The following is a 14356-nucleotide window of genomic DNA, read 5'->3' as shown; positions in this document are numbered from 1 at the left end:
TTTTGTACGTGTGCAACTGATTGTTCCTTCCTAAGTGGAATACAGTGGAGTCACATCTTATGCAGGGGTTAGGTTCTAAAGTCAGCGCATAAGGCGAAAATCGCGTATAGTAAAAAAGAGAGAGAGACGGAAGAATGAAAGAATAAAAAAGGAAGAAAGACGACTTCAACGTCGTTATGCGCAAACCGGAGTGCCGCAGGGTGGCCAGGAGCATTGTCTACGATCAGCAACACTGTAAAGTCAAGTCCTTTCTCTTCGAGGTACCGCTTGACCTCCGGAATGAAACACTTGTGGAACCAATCCAGAAATAATGCTGCCATCACCCAAGCCTTTTTATTTGATTGCCAGAACACAGGCAGGAGAATTTTGTTCTTGCCTTTTAGGGCACGGGGATTTGCAGCCCTGTAGAGGAAGCCCGGCTTTATTAAATGCCCAGCCGTATTGCCACATAACAACACAGTCACACGGTCTTTAGCTGCTTTGAAGCCAGGGGCTTGTCTTTCTGATTTCGAAGTGTAAGTGCGGTTGGGCATTTTTTCCCAGAAGAGCCCAGTCTCGTCAGCATTAAAAACTTGTTCCGGAAGGTAGCCCTTTTCTTCTGTGATTTTCTTTAATTGTTCGGGGTAGGCTTTTTGCTGCCTCTTCATTGGCAGATGCAGCTTCACTAGTAGTCTGCACGTTTTTGAGGTTGAAGCGGTTCCTAAACTGCTTGGCTGTTTTTGAATTCCTTTTCATCAGAAGGCTGTCCCTCTTCAGCGGGAGGTTTGAACAGCGCGTAGAGGCTAAGAGCCTTTTCTCGCAACGTGTTGCCATCGATAGGCACCCGTTTACGGTTCATGTCTTCCAGCCAGAAGTTCAATGCCTTTTCAGTTTTCACTAAAGTCTTATCACGCACCTGGCTCGTCACCGTAGCAGTTATCGGAGCACTTGATGCCACAGCTTGACGAATTTCTGTCTCTCGAATCTTGATGGCACGGATGCTAGATTCGTTGAGGCCATATTTACGCACCACGGTGGAGACCGACATATCATCTCTCAATAAGTCCAACGCAGCCAGTTTTTCCTCCAGCGTTGGAACAGATCGCTGTTTCTTCAGTTGAGCACCAGATGAAGTAGTTGGCTTGCGTTTAGGGGCCATGTTGTATGAAAAATACGTATCTTTAAACACTAGAATCACACTCAGCGCGGCGAGATGCTCACCGGATCGGCGGGCAGCAATCGATCCAGCGGGGGTCAATTTATCGCATCTAGTCTAGACGCGATAAATCGACCCCCGAGCGCTCTCCCGTCGACTCCTGTACAGTACTCCACCGCTGCGAGTTATTGTTATTCTTTTTTTTTGCTGAGCGCATATAGTTGAATTCACCTAAGTTAAGTGCGCGTATGATGGGACTCCACTGTACTTAACATTTGTCTTTATTGAATTTCATCCTATTTACTTCAGATCATTTCTCCAGTTTGTCCAGATCATTTTGAGTTTTAATCCTATCCTCCAAAGCATTTGCAACCCCTCCCAGCTTGGTATCGTCCACAAACTTTATAAGTGTACTCTCTATGCCATTATCTAAACCATTGATGAAGATATTGAACAGAACTGGACCGAGGACTGATCCCTGTGGGACCCCACTTGTTATGCACTTCCAGCATGACTGTGAACCACTGATAACTACTCTCTGGGAACGATTTTCCAACCAGTTATGCACCCACCTTATAGTAGCTCCATCTAGGTTGTATTTCCCTAGTTTGTTTATGAGAAGGTCATGTGAGACAGTATCAAAAGCCTTACTAAAGTCAAGATATACCACATCTACCTCTTCACCCCTATCCACAAGGCTTGTTACCCTGTCAAAGAAAGCTGTCAGGTTGGTTTGACACAATTTGTTCTTGACAAATCCATGCTGACTGTTACTTATTACCTGATTATCTTCTAGATGTTTGCAAGTTGATTTCTTAATCATTTGTTCCATGAGCTCCATGAGTCACAGTAAGCTCTAGGTTGTGTATCCATGTCAATGACTGAACAAGGTCACTGCAACAGGAACTGTTTTGAGAACAAGAAGTGAACTTTTGATCAGAAAACTGCTGAGTTTCAGTCACGGTGATTTTATCATGAGTCTCCTGATATTTGGTGTTTTTTATAAAGTCCCAGATCCTATTATGAAGTTACCCGAGAATTTTAGCTTTCATTTTAAGAAAAAGGGAGTTTCCAGCCCTTGGCTGTGGTTGTGACCATAGTACACCTTAAAGGCTCAGAAACCAGAAAACAAAGAAAGAAAACCCAAGATTTATTATTTTTAAAAAATCTCATGATTTTGGGGCCCTGGTTCATGATATTTGAACATGTAGGGTTGGCAGTACTCAATCAGATGCAAAAATATTCCTCCCATCTGTCAGAGAGCTTGGATTGTCTACCCTGACCTTCATCCATGACTTCTCTATTACTATTTTACTAACTGGCCATCTTAGTTTTTGGTTCTTATTTTAACTGACACTATGTTTTTCTCTGCATTTAATTTAAATAAGGAAAAGAATTATTCTATAGTACACCACTGACTCCTGTCATATGATAAAGGTGTTAAACTTTCTCACCCTGACCCAGATCAAGTGACTTGAACCAGGCAATAAAATTTAGTTTCTTACTAGGACTCGTGTACGTTATACCATTATTATATCATTTGTCAGCTTTACCAACTTGTTGTCCTCTTTTTCCTCTAAGTTGTTAACATATAAAATCATGTATCCCGATATGGATTGCTGCAAGACCCTATCAAAGAATTCCCTCCACTTTGAGGGGCAGAGATTTCTTACAACTCAGTTAATTCCCTATTGTTTGATTAGTTTGTAAGACCCACTGGGATTTTCACTTAAATTAGATGGTTATTATTTTCCTTCAGAGCCTTTTCTGGAAGACTCTTGTCAAAAGTGTTTTAAAACCCCAGTAATCCTCCAATCAGTCATTCATAAATAGTATTCTGTGGTTATCTGTCTCATATTGTGAAATCTTCTCTTTAAAGTGCATTGTCATTGTGTTACGTCCATGCATCACTTGTCTGTTACGATATCAAACTTAAATTAGCAGCCGTCATTGTTACCCAATGGAGCATTTACACTAATTTCCTGTACAACTGGAGTCATCTTCAAAACAAACTGGCAGAAAAACAACTGTTATGTAAGTGATCAAGAAATTACTTCTCCCCAAAATACCCTACCTTAATTAATAAGTACTTCATCCAGTTCATATCAAGGTAGTTAAAACTGCTATTCTTATTGTTGTTCTAGGAGAATATCCATCTACCTTTCAAAACACTCAGGGCCAGATTCTGCCCTCAGTTTACTACTTGGCAACCCTACTAATTTCACTTGTGTTATACAGATGTACATAAAGAGAAATTTGGCTTCAAGACCACTATTATTATGGACTAGGAGACTCTGGCCATTCTGGCTCCTTGGGTTTTATAACTGAGCAGATTCAGTCCTGAAAAAGATGTCATCAGAGCAAGGCCCATTTCTCTCACACCAGGAAACAAAAGTAAGGTCTGGGCAATGACAAATTAAATCTAAGATTGAAGTGTTAACAGTGTTTCTTGTTTATATTTCTAAAGCAGCCCTCAGTAAGGTGCTAGTGAGCTAAAAGCAACGATACCAACATACGTTTTGAAAGCAAATTGTGATCCTTGTAGCAGAGGCGTTATAGAAGTGCCAAGAATTATTGTTATTTCTTTATTAATTATTATTATTATTATTACGAAGTGCTGCAGGTGTGGATGGTCCTTTATGGGATATACACAGCTGGGCCAGATCATCTTCCCAAGCCATGGGATGCATTATTCTGTCATGAATTGAGAGAGAAAGTGGGGGTGTGTCACTCTTGGCGGGCAGAAGGACCCAGGACTGCTCCAGTGAAGGGGTTTGGGCGGAGAGGGGAAGAGCAAGGCTCTGCCCGCACCGAGGTTGGCGTTGCGTGTGGCTCAGCGCCGGCTGGCTGCGAGCGGGCACACGGGGGCCTGAGGGGGAGGCCGGACAGCCACAGGTGGGCCCCGCGGCCCTCGCTGTGTAGCCGAGACACGCGCCCAGCGGCGCGACGCGCTGAGTCACGCTGAGACAGGCGGCCCCGCCTCTGCGCAGGGCGGGTCCCTCTGCTGCGCCGGCCCCTGCTGACGAGCGCGCGCGCGGGCTGGGCGTGGCCTCCCGGCGCGCTCTCCGACGTGGGTATATAAGGCGGCGGCGGGGGCTGCGGGGGTTCAGACCACGCGACCTAGACAGACCCGAGCCCCGGAGGTTCCTGCTTCAACAGTGTTTGGACGGAACCGCCGCCGCCGCTCGGACTCCCCCCCCCGCCTCGACCCTTGTATCCTCTCGGCTCCCGTAGCAGCAGCAGCAGCAGGAACAGCAGCGCCATGTCTTCGTCTCCATCCCAGGTGCGCCAGAACTACAACCAGGACTGCGAGGCGGCCGTTAACCGCCAGATCAACCTGGAGCTCTACGCCTCCTACGTGTACCTCAGCATGGTGAGTGCCGGGCCGGGCCGGGCCTTGGCCGCGTTACTACTGCGGGAGCGGGGGGGCCGATGGGCCGGGGGGGGCCTCTACCAGGCGCCTCAGCCGCGCGCGGGGGCCCGGAGGGAGCCGGGGAGGAAGCCCCGAGTCTCGCCTCCTTTGTTGCCGGGGGGCGGGGCAGCGCGGGCGGGCGGGCGGGGTCAGCCTTGCCCTCGCGGCCTGCCCCGCTCTCCCGTCTCCTCCCCCGCCGCTGGGGGACTCGGCTCCGAGCGGGCTCCGAGGCGGAGCCGGGTGACGCAGCGGTTCCGGCCCGGCCCGGCCCCGGGAGCGGTCTGGCCCGCAGGGGAGGCGCCTCCTGGCTGAGCCGCCGCGGGCGCGGCCCGGGTTTATCTGCGCGGCGCAGGCAGCTGCCCCGCGGGGCTGTTCCCGGCGCCGGCCTGGGGCTGAGGCCGGAGCAGAGCCTGCTGGCGCGGCAGCTGCCGCCCCTGGCGTGGGTCCCTCGCCCAGGGCCTCTTTCTTCTGGTGGGGGTGGGGCGCTTCTCTCTGTCGGTAGGCCTTGACTATCCGTGTGGTAAGGGTTTTCTCCCTGCTGGTGAGGCCGCGTACTGCGCCTAAGATGGTAGACTCACAGCCCATAAGTGTATCTTTAGCTCCTCAGTGATGGACTCAAACTCTCTGGTCAGGGATGCCCCTTGAGGCAGAGGGAGAACTTCAAACTAGCCTTGATAGTAGATGGGAGTGTTTGGTGTACTTCTGAGGTGCCATATGAATTGCCACAACAGCACTAGAAACTTCACTCTTGGATTAGCAGATACTAGAAAGATTCAGACTCACTTGGCATTTCAAATCAGAGGAGAGCAGGGTTGTGTATTTATTGCTCCCTTCAGTTGTGAATTGACCTCAACTAAGTAGGTGCCTAGTGCTCTGTACAAACACTGTAAACACCGATCCCTTGACTTAAAGTGCTGCCAAATGCTCACCTCTAGTCATTTGCAGTGACATCAAAGTTCTGTTATACTAGTTTTAGATTAGCTTTATCACCTGCCCAGTGGCTTATAAAGCTAATGTCTCTTGCAAGAAGAGCACATTTTGAGAAGCTCTTTAAGGGTCACTCTGCAATCTGCTCTGAAGTAGATCAGACTCTGGTATCTTTCCAAATGTCCCACTTCTGGTCATACGATCAGACTTCAAAAAAGCACCAAAGTGTGGTTAAGAAGTTAAAGAACAGGACATGCTTTTTAACATGTGACCTAGAGAAAACAAGATGTTAGAGGAATATAGCACTAGGTCCTGTACAGAGCTCAAAACATAATCCAATTTAGCAAAAAAGAACAATGTCAAAGTGATACTTGTTTATCATTTACAAACATATTCATTTCTCCAAAAGTGAGAACAGAACTTTCTACAACTTCCATTCTAAAAAAGGGCTAAGCAAAGCACAAAGAAGTATCTGGCCCAAAAATGTGTTCAGATAGTAAATGGCCATCTTAAGCTGTTACAGGAGCACGATACTGAACTGTAATCAGCATCAACAGCTTGTTCCCAATACAGTAAAAGCTGTGGTATCTGGCACTTTACCAACCTGAAAGCTCTAGAAACCAGCATTTCTGATATCCATTAAAAGTCCAGTTGGTGCAGAGCCGGCAGGCTCCCTACCTGGCTCCACAGGTCTTCCCTGAAGTGGGGACATGTTCCTGCTGCTCCTATGCAGAAGAACAGCCACTGGAGGCTCTGGGCACTGCCCCTGCCCTGAGCGCTGGCTTCTCAGGTCCCATTGGCTGGGAACCAGTGGGGGCTGTGCCTGTGGGCTGAGGCAGTGTGCAGAACTGTCTGGCTGTGCCTCCTTGCTACGAGCAGCAGGGACATGTGGCTGCTTGTGGGGAGCTGCCTAGATCTGGCACCCCAAAACCCTCCTGTGCCTCAACCCCCTGCTCTGAGCCGCTGCCGCCGCCTCCCACACCCAAACTCCCTCCCTCCATTGGTAAGTATAACTCTAACTTAACCAGCATTTTTGACTAACCAGCACGCGCGCCCCCCCCCCCATTCCCCCAACTTCCTGGATAACATTTTTACTGTAGTAGGGGTGTATAGCACTTCATACATGCTAAACTGATCTCTTCAGCTTCTCTTCCTTTCTGCTGTCAGATTTTTAAAGTATGGTGCTCAGAAGGGATACCGTTCGGCCTGGGGGGGGTTTTTGAACTAAGATTTCTGCTAACTCCCTGTAAAGTCAAACTGGCTTCCAACCTGAGGTGTGCAGGGGTGAAATGGCTGGGCATGTGTGCACACACAGTCCCTTTTAGGAGCACAGGTATCAAGTTGCAATCTGCTATAGAGTGGAAGTTACGCCACATCCCAAAGCCTGCTAACTTGACAGCTCCGGAATGAAGGGAACAGTAGGAATGACCGAATTCAGTTGATTATTAAGATCATTGGTCTGGGAGCCTGTGAATGCAGAAGTCTTGATTGCAGTATCTGAATTTTGTTTTCAGTCTTTCTATTTTGACCGGGATGATGTGGCTCTAAAGAACTTTGCCAAGTATTTCCTGCACCAGTCCCACGAGGAGCGTGAGCATGCTGAAAAACTCATGAAGCTGCAGAACCAGAGGGGCGGTCGCATCTTTTTGCAGGACATCAAGGTTAGCAGCCATGCTAAGGAGATGCCTCAAGGGCATAAAGTGCAGTATGGTAACTTCCTCTTCTGGCCTGCTCCCAGGCTGGAAGAGACTGGCTATGAAAGCCAGTATGGGCAATCTCCTCAAATGTTGGCTAACAAGTCACTAGTAGTGTAATAGTAGGCACATAGATACTTTGTATTTTATGAACTTGTGAATAGGCACTGGGGGGAAAAAATTGCAGTGCAGAGATCTGGTAAATACAACCATCCATGATAGTTTGATACTGGTACTACAGTATTTTTAATCTCCTAGTATGTATGTCTTTCCTGTGATACACAACACATTTAGTCTAAAGATGTACTCAGAGCTGGTTCTACACTGTACATGAAATAACCACCTTCCCATGCTAGTCTCTTGCAAATCATATCAACTGGAGCTCTCCCTCAGCTCAGCTTCTGTTTTGTCTTGCCACTGATGTTAGTCCTCTTTAGATTCATGGTTGCCAGGGAAACCCTAATATCATGGTGTTTCCAGTGGGGTGCTATGCCTTCCCTGCAGAATCCCATGGGAGTAGATTAGCTAAGAGTCTGTAATCAACATATCCAGACTGGCTTAGTGGTGGTTTTGTATCAGCTATGTGGTATAGAAATGACTCTTTAAAGAGGTTCAAAATGCTTCATTGTGAGTCTCAAATTTAAAGTAAAACTAATAAAGGCATTCAGGAGAATCTTGCTGCTAGAAGCAACTGAACTGTTCTGTTTTTACATATCCCCAGTGCTACAACAGGTGCTCTTGAGCATCAGTCTGGTCAGAAGACTGCATGTGTTGCAAAGCCTTTCAGAACACCAGTAATTACTTAACACTACTATCTTCACTTCCTGAATAAAATCACGGGTCAGGAGCACTGGCCCTTGCACAACAAATATTCTGGTTTTCACTTCCTCACCCCTTCTTTTGGAGACCTGGGTTGGCTTAAAGCAGTGGCTTATCTGGCTGAAGACCAGATTTCCCTGTAGTACTGAGCTGCTGGTGAGTTGTCTCATGACACTTAATTTTCAGGCTGCACACTAGGTCACTTTCCCATGTATAGAAGCTTCATTTCTTGAAATTTACATAGAGGATTGATCCACCAAACAAGGGTAGGCAAAACCCTCCACTGTTCTAGATAGTAAAGCTGTCACCTGTACATATGTGGCCTTATATTAGCAACTGTTGCTAATGTCAGACCTTCTCAAGAGAGACACCAATAAGATCACTTTGGAGAGATGCTTAGATAATGTGGCGCTAATAAAATCTTGGATAGATTTGGGACTCTTTAAACCAGGTGAACACTTCTGTAGTCTACACAGATTGTTTAGTACTAGGCTGCTCTGGGGTTATATAGATTCTTGAACAGCACCTCTATACTGCCACTATGGTAAAAATATTCCTAACTAATCTGGTAAGATGGACCATAGTTCAGAAAGGTAACTTGCCAAACTTAAACCTTCAAAGTCCAGTGTCTTGGTTCCAATGAGATTCTGTTGAACTGAGTGTCTGTTCTCTGCCCTGCTGCTGTGTGGGGCCTCTGATGGTAGCTAAGTTGTGGTATGGGGCCACCAAATGAACTTAAGTTAATTAATAAATTTAAGAACTAGGGGCCACCAAATGAAATTAACGGGCAGCAGGCTTAAAACAAATAAAAGGAAGCTTTTTCACACAGTGCTCGGTCAACCTGTGGAACTCCTTGTCTGAGGAGGTTGTGAAGGCTAGGACTATAACAGGGTTTAAAAGAGAACTAGATAAATTCATGGAGGCTAAGTCCATTAATGGCTGTTAGCCAGGATGGGTAAGGAATGGTGTCCCTAGCCTCTGTTTGTCAGCAGGTGGAGATGGATAGCATGGGAAAGATCACTAATCATTCTCATTAGGTTTACTCCCTCTGGCGCACCTGGCATTGGCCACTGTCCGCAGACAGGATACTGGCCTGGATGGACCTTTGGTCTGACCCAGTATGGCCATTCTTATGTTGTGTGCTTTCTCTTTCCTATATTAGAAACCAGATCGTGATGATTGGGAGAATGGGCTGACAGCAATGGAGTGTGCCTTGCACCTGGAAAAGAATGTGAACCAGTCACTCCTTGATCTGCACAAGCTGGCAACTGACAAGAATGACCCTCATGTAAGTGGAAGCTGAAGCTGTGATTGGAATGTGGTTATGCAAGCCTTTAATGATGAAGGGTTTGGGGGAGGGGGGCGTCCATGCAATCTCTGCAACACATGCTGGAATTTGCCCCAAACCTGAGGAAGGGGTAAAATTCAGAGTGGAGCGTCTTCCTTTGAAGGAGGGCAGCCTGTATCTTAGCCCCTTTCCTACAGTTAATGTAAACATCCACTCAGTCCTATGAAAAACATTGACAGAACTGATGGGTTGTTGAATTGGCTGATAAACCACTGTGGTGTGCACATGGGTGGCATTAGGCTGTCTTGCAACCCTTTACTCCAGTTGTGTCTTGAGGGAGCTGGCTTTTTTCAACAGCCGAGAACATCTATCTGAACATATTTCTGGAAAGCTGACTGAAAATAATGCTTAGAGTGATAAATCATAGAATATCAGGGTTGGAAGGGACCCCAGAAGGTCATCTAGTCCAACCCCCTGCTCAAAGCAGGACCAATTCCCAGTTAAATCATCCCAGCCAGGGCTTTGTCAAGCCTGACCTTAAAAACCTCTAAGGAAGGAGATTCTACCACCTCCCTAGGTAACGCATTCCAGTGTTTCACCACCCTCATAGTGAAAAAGTTTTTCCTAATATCCAATCTAAACCTCCCCCACTGCAACTTGAGACCATTACTCCTCGTTCTGTCATCTGCTACCACTGAGAACAGTCTAGAGCCATCCTCTTTGGAACCCCCTTTCAGGTAGTTGAAAGCAGCTATCAAATCCCCCCTCATTCTTCTCTTCTGCAGGCTAAACAATCCCAGCTCCCTCAGCCTCTCCTCATAACTCATGTGTTCTAGACCCCGAATCATTTTTGTTGCCCTTCGCTGGACTCTCTCCAATTTATCCACATTCTTCTTCTAGTGTGGGGCCCAAAACTAGACACAGTACTCCAGATGAGGCCTCACCAATGTCGAATAGAGGGGAACGACCACGTCCTTCGATCTGCTTGCTATGCCCCTACTTATACATTCCAAAATGCCATTGGCCTTCTTGGCAACAAGGGCACACTGCTGACTCATATCCAGCTTCTCGTCCACTGTAACCCCTAGGTCCTCTTCCGCAGAACTGCTGCCTAGCCATTCGGCCCCTAGTCTGTAGCGGTGCATTGGATTCTTCCGTCCTAAGTGCAGGACCCTGCACTTATCCTTATTGAACCTCATCAGATTTCTTTTGGCCCAATCCTCCAATTTGTCTAGGTCCCTCTGTATCCTATCCCTCCCCTCCAGCGTATCTACCACTCCTCCCAGTTTAGTGTCATCTGCAAACTTGCTGAGAGTGCAATCCACACCATCCTCCAGATCATTTATGAAGATATTGAACAAAACCGGCCCCAGGACCGACCCTTGGGGCACTCCACTTGATACCGGCTGCCAACTAGACATGGAGCCATTGATCACTACCCGATGAGCCCGACAATCTAGCCAGCTTTCTACCCACCTTATAGTGCATTCATCCAGCCCATACTTCCTTAACTTGCTGACAAGAATACTGTGGGAGACCGTGTCAAAAGCTTTGCTAAAGTCAAGAAACAATACATCCACTGCTTTCCCTTCATCCACAGAACCAGTAATCTCATCATAAAAGGCGATTAGATTAGTCAGGCATGACCTTCCCTTGGTGAATCCATGCTGGCTGTTCCTGATCACTTTCCTCTCATGCAAGTGCTTCAGGATTGATTCTTTGAGGACCTGCTCCATGATTTTTCCAGGGACTGAGGTGAGGCTGACTGGCCTGTAGTTCCCAGGATCCTCCTTCTTCCCTTTTTTAAAGATGGGCACTACATTAGCCTTTCCAGTCATCCGGGACTTCCCCGGTTCGCCACGAGTTTTCAAAGATAATGGCCAATGGCTCTGCAATCACAGCCGCCAATTCCTTCAGCACTCTCGGATGCAACTCGTCCGGCCCCATGGACTTGTGCACGTCCAGCTTTTCTAAATAGTCCCTAACCACCTCTATCTCCACAGAGGGCTGGCCATCTCTTCCCCATTTTGTGATGCCCAGTGCAGCAGTCTGGGAGCTGACCTTGTTAGTGAAGACAGAGGCAAAAAAAGCATGGAGTACATTAGCTTTTTCCACATCCTCTGTCACTAGGTTGCCTCCCTCATTCAGTAAGGGGCCCACACTTTCCTTGGCTTTCTTCTTGTTGCCAACATACCTGAAGAAACCCTTCTTGTTACTCTTCCCTGGTCATATGTCCAACCTTCCACTTCTTGTAAGCTTCTTTTTTATGTTCCGCTAGGATTTCACCATTAAGCCAAGCTGGTCGTCTGCCATATTTACTATTCTTTCGACTCATCGGGATGGCTTGTCCCTGTAACCTCAACAGGGATTCCTTGAAATACAGCCAGCTCTCCTGGACTCCTTTCCTCTTCATGTTAGTCCCCCAGGGGATCCTGGCCATCCGTTCCCTGAGGGAGTCGAAGTCTGCTTTCCTGAAGTCCAGGGTCCGTATCCTGCTGCTTACCTTTCTTCCCTGCGTCAGGATCCTGAACTCAACCAACTCATGGTCGCTGCCTCCCAGATTCCCATCCACTTTTGCTTCCCCCACTAATTCTACCCGGTTTGTGAGCAGCAGGTCAAGAAAAGCGCCCCCCCTAGTTGGCTCCTCTAGCACTTGCGCCAGGAAATTGTCCCCTACGCTTTCCAAAAACTTCCTGGATTGTCTATGCACCGCTGTATTGCTCTCCCAGCAGATATCAGGAAAATTAAAGTCACCCATGAGAATCAGGGCATGCGATCCAGTAGCTTCCGTGAGCTGCCGGAAGAAAGCCTCCTCCACCTCATCCCCCTGGTCCGGTGGTCTATAGCAGACTCCCACCACTACATAACTCTTGTTGCACACACTTCTAAACTTAATCCAGAGACACTCAGGTTTTTCTACAGTTTCGTACCAGAGCTCTGAGCAGTCATACTGCTCCCTTACATACAGTGCTACTCCCCCACCTTTTCTGCCCTGCCTGTCCTTCCTGAACAGTTTATATCCATCCATGACAGTACTCCAGTCATGTGAGTTATCCCACCAAGTCTCTGTTATTCCAATCACGTCATAGTTCCTTGACATCACCAGGACCTCCAGTTCTCCCTGCTTGTTTCCAAGGCTTTGTGCATTCGTATATAAGCACTTGAGAGAACCTGTTGATCGCCCCTCATTCCCAGTATGAGGCAGGAGCCCTCCCCTCACAGACATTCCTGCCTGTGCTTCCTCCCGGTATCCCGCTTTCCCACTTACCTCAGGGCTTTGGTCTCCTTCCCCCGGTGAACCTAGTTTAAAGCCCTCCTCACTAGGTTAGCCAGCCTGCTGGCAAAGATGCTCTTCCTCATCTCAGTAGCCTGGTGACTGGCTGTGGATTCATTCTGATTCTTAGCTTAATATGCATCTAATAGCTGTCTCTAAGATACCCATGAAGCTTTGGGCTGCTCTTATGCATGGGAGGTAAAAGTAGCTGTGAATCCTGAATTCATGTCTGAAAAACTGCAGGTCTCCTGTGAATAATACAACTTTATGGAGACTCCTCACAGCTGGAAACTTAAACAGAATTTGGAGGGGAGTGGGAAGAAGTTGATTTAATGATGCAGGCACATGTGTTATGAAAATCTTCTGAGATTCCATTGTAGAAATTCAGGGGCAAGCAACAAGATCAGGGGATTGAGTAAATGCTTTTAAATGTACCTAGTTGCCTTTAGTTATTTTAAGAAAACATGAACAATTGAAGTATTCAAAGGGTATAAATAGTAAAGGTTAGAAATGTAAATACTACAGGAGGCTTCCATAGCTAGAAATAATGGAAGGTGAAAGTGACTCTAGCATAGTCTTGAGCTGTGGTGAAAGCTGCTTTAGAGTTGGTTATGATGTCAGTATAAAACATCCTGATTCCAAAAATGAAACTGGTATTTATCCAGTAAACACAATCATTTCTGGTATCTAAGGGCTTTTGTGCACAGAGCTGTATGTGGAGTACAGAGGTGTGATTACTAAAGTACACTATATTGTGCATTAATTAGTCTGTGTAGACCTTGCTGCTGCATACTAAAGATCTTGTTTTGAAACAGCACACATTACAAAGATTACTGATTACAGTAATGTATACTGTAATTTTGTATGTACCTTAATGAGTAATTACAGGTTTCAGAGTAGCAGCTGTGTTAGTCTGTATCTGCAAAAAGAGAGTACTTGTGGCACCTAGAGACTAACAAATTTATTAGAGCATAAGCTTTTAAATTTGTTAGTCTCTAGGTGCCACAAGTACTCCTTTTCTTAATGAGTAAGGTATTCACACAAGCTCTAAAAACCTTAAAACTTTAGACAAACACAACTCAACTTACTAAAAATAAACCCTGAAAAACAGCAGCCCTATCAGTATACTACTGGGCACTGGGATGTGCCTATGTATAGGTGATCTGGGATCTTCCACTTAGAATAATTTGAGATGTTTTGGTGTCTCTGGTAAATCAAAGGCTTTTCTCCTCTGGTGGTTCAAGAGTATAACCCTGTCTTAAGGGGGGGAGGGGCAGTTCTTTTTCTCCCCCTGAGGAAGAAACATGTAGTAAGAAATCAGCCCCCCCTCCGCCTAACACACTGGCTTAGGAGGTAGTGCCATGCTCCCTCTGGATCTTGGGTTCTGGCACTTTCCATTCTTTGATTCTGTCAAGGCCTCCCATTGGCTGAATAAATAATACTGACTTAACTGTCTTCTCCCCTCTTTAGTTGTGTGACTTCATTGAAACCCACTACCTGGATGAGCAGGTGAAGGCCATCAAAGAGCTGGGTGAGCATGTGACCAACCTGCGCAAGATGGGGGCACCCAAATATGGGATGGCAGAGTACCTCTTTGACAAGCACACCCTGGGGGACAGTGACAGTGAGAACTAAAGCCTCAGGATAGGCCACCCATGGGTTTCAGTAGGTCTCCTAGCTTGCTGCCCAGCAGTGCATGCATCTACTGTTGGATAATGTCATTCTGTACCAAAAAATCTCACCTTTGTTTCTTTGTTTGTAACACCTTACATCCATTAAAGTGACTTGTTTCAAGTTTGTTTTATTT

General features: G+C 46.7%; 1 protein-coding gene across 1 annotated transcript; it reads left to right on the top strand.

The window, feature by feature from the left end:
* The first annotated feature begins 4230 nt into the window (after window positions 1-4230).
* Window positions 4231-14343, top strand: FTH1 (ferritin heavy chain 1). The gene is made up of 4 exons (XM_048852854.2): window positions 4231-4508; window positions 6989-7135; window positions 9150-9275; window positions 14020-14343. Exons 1-4 carry the CDS (start codon window positions 4398-4400, stop codon window positions 14182-14184), a joined length of 549 nt encoding a protein of 182 aa, XP_048708811.1. The 5' UTR covers window positions 4231-4397; the 3' UTR covers window positions 14185-14343.
* Window positions 14344-14356: the final 13 nt, after the last annotated feature.

This window comes from Caretta caretta, chromosome 6 (assembly GCF_965140235.1).
Source record: "Caretta caretta isolate rCarCar2 chromosome 6, rCarCar1.hap1, whole genome shotgun sequence".
In the NCBI taxonomy this organism is placed as follows: Eukaryota; Metazoa; Chordata; order Testudines; family Cheloniidae; genus Caretta; species Caretta caretta.
Note: the sequence above shows the minus strand (reverse complement) of the source record. Positions and strands in the feature narration are given on the sequence as shown.

Bases quoted from the DNA above. Each gene is read 5' to 3' on its own strand.
- FTH1 (XM_048852854.2), top strand. From the start codon at position 4,398: ATGTCTTCGTCTCCATCCCAGGTGCGCCAGAACTACAACCAGGACTGC. The intron at 4,509-6,988 runs GTGAGTGCCGGG...TTTTGTTTTCAG, and splicing joins CCTACGTGTACCTCAGCATG to TCTTTCTATTTTGACCGGGA. The intron at 7,136-9,149 runs GTTAGCAGCCAT...TTCCTATATTAG, and splicing joins TCTTTTTGCAGGACATCAAG to AAACCAGATCGTGATGATTG.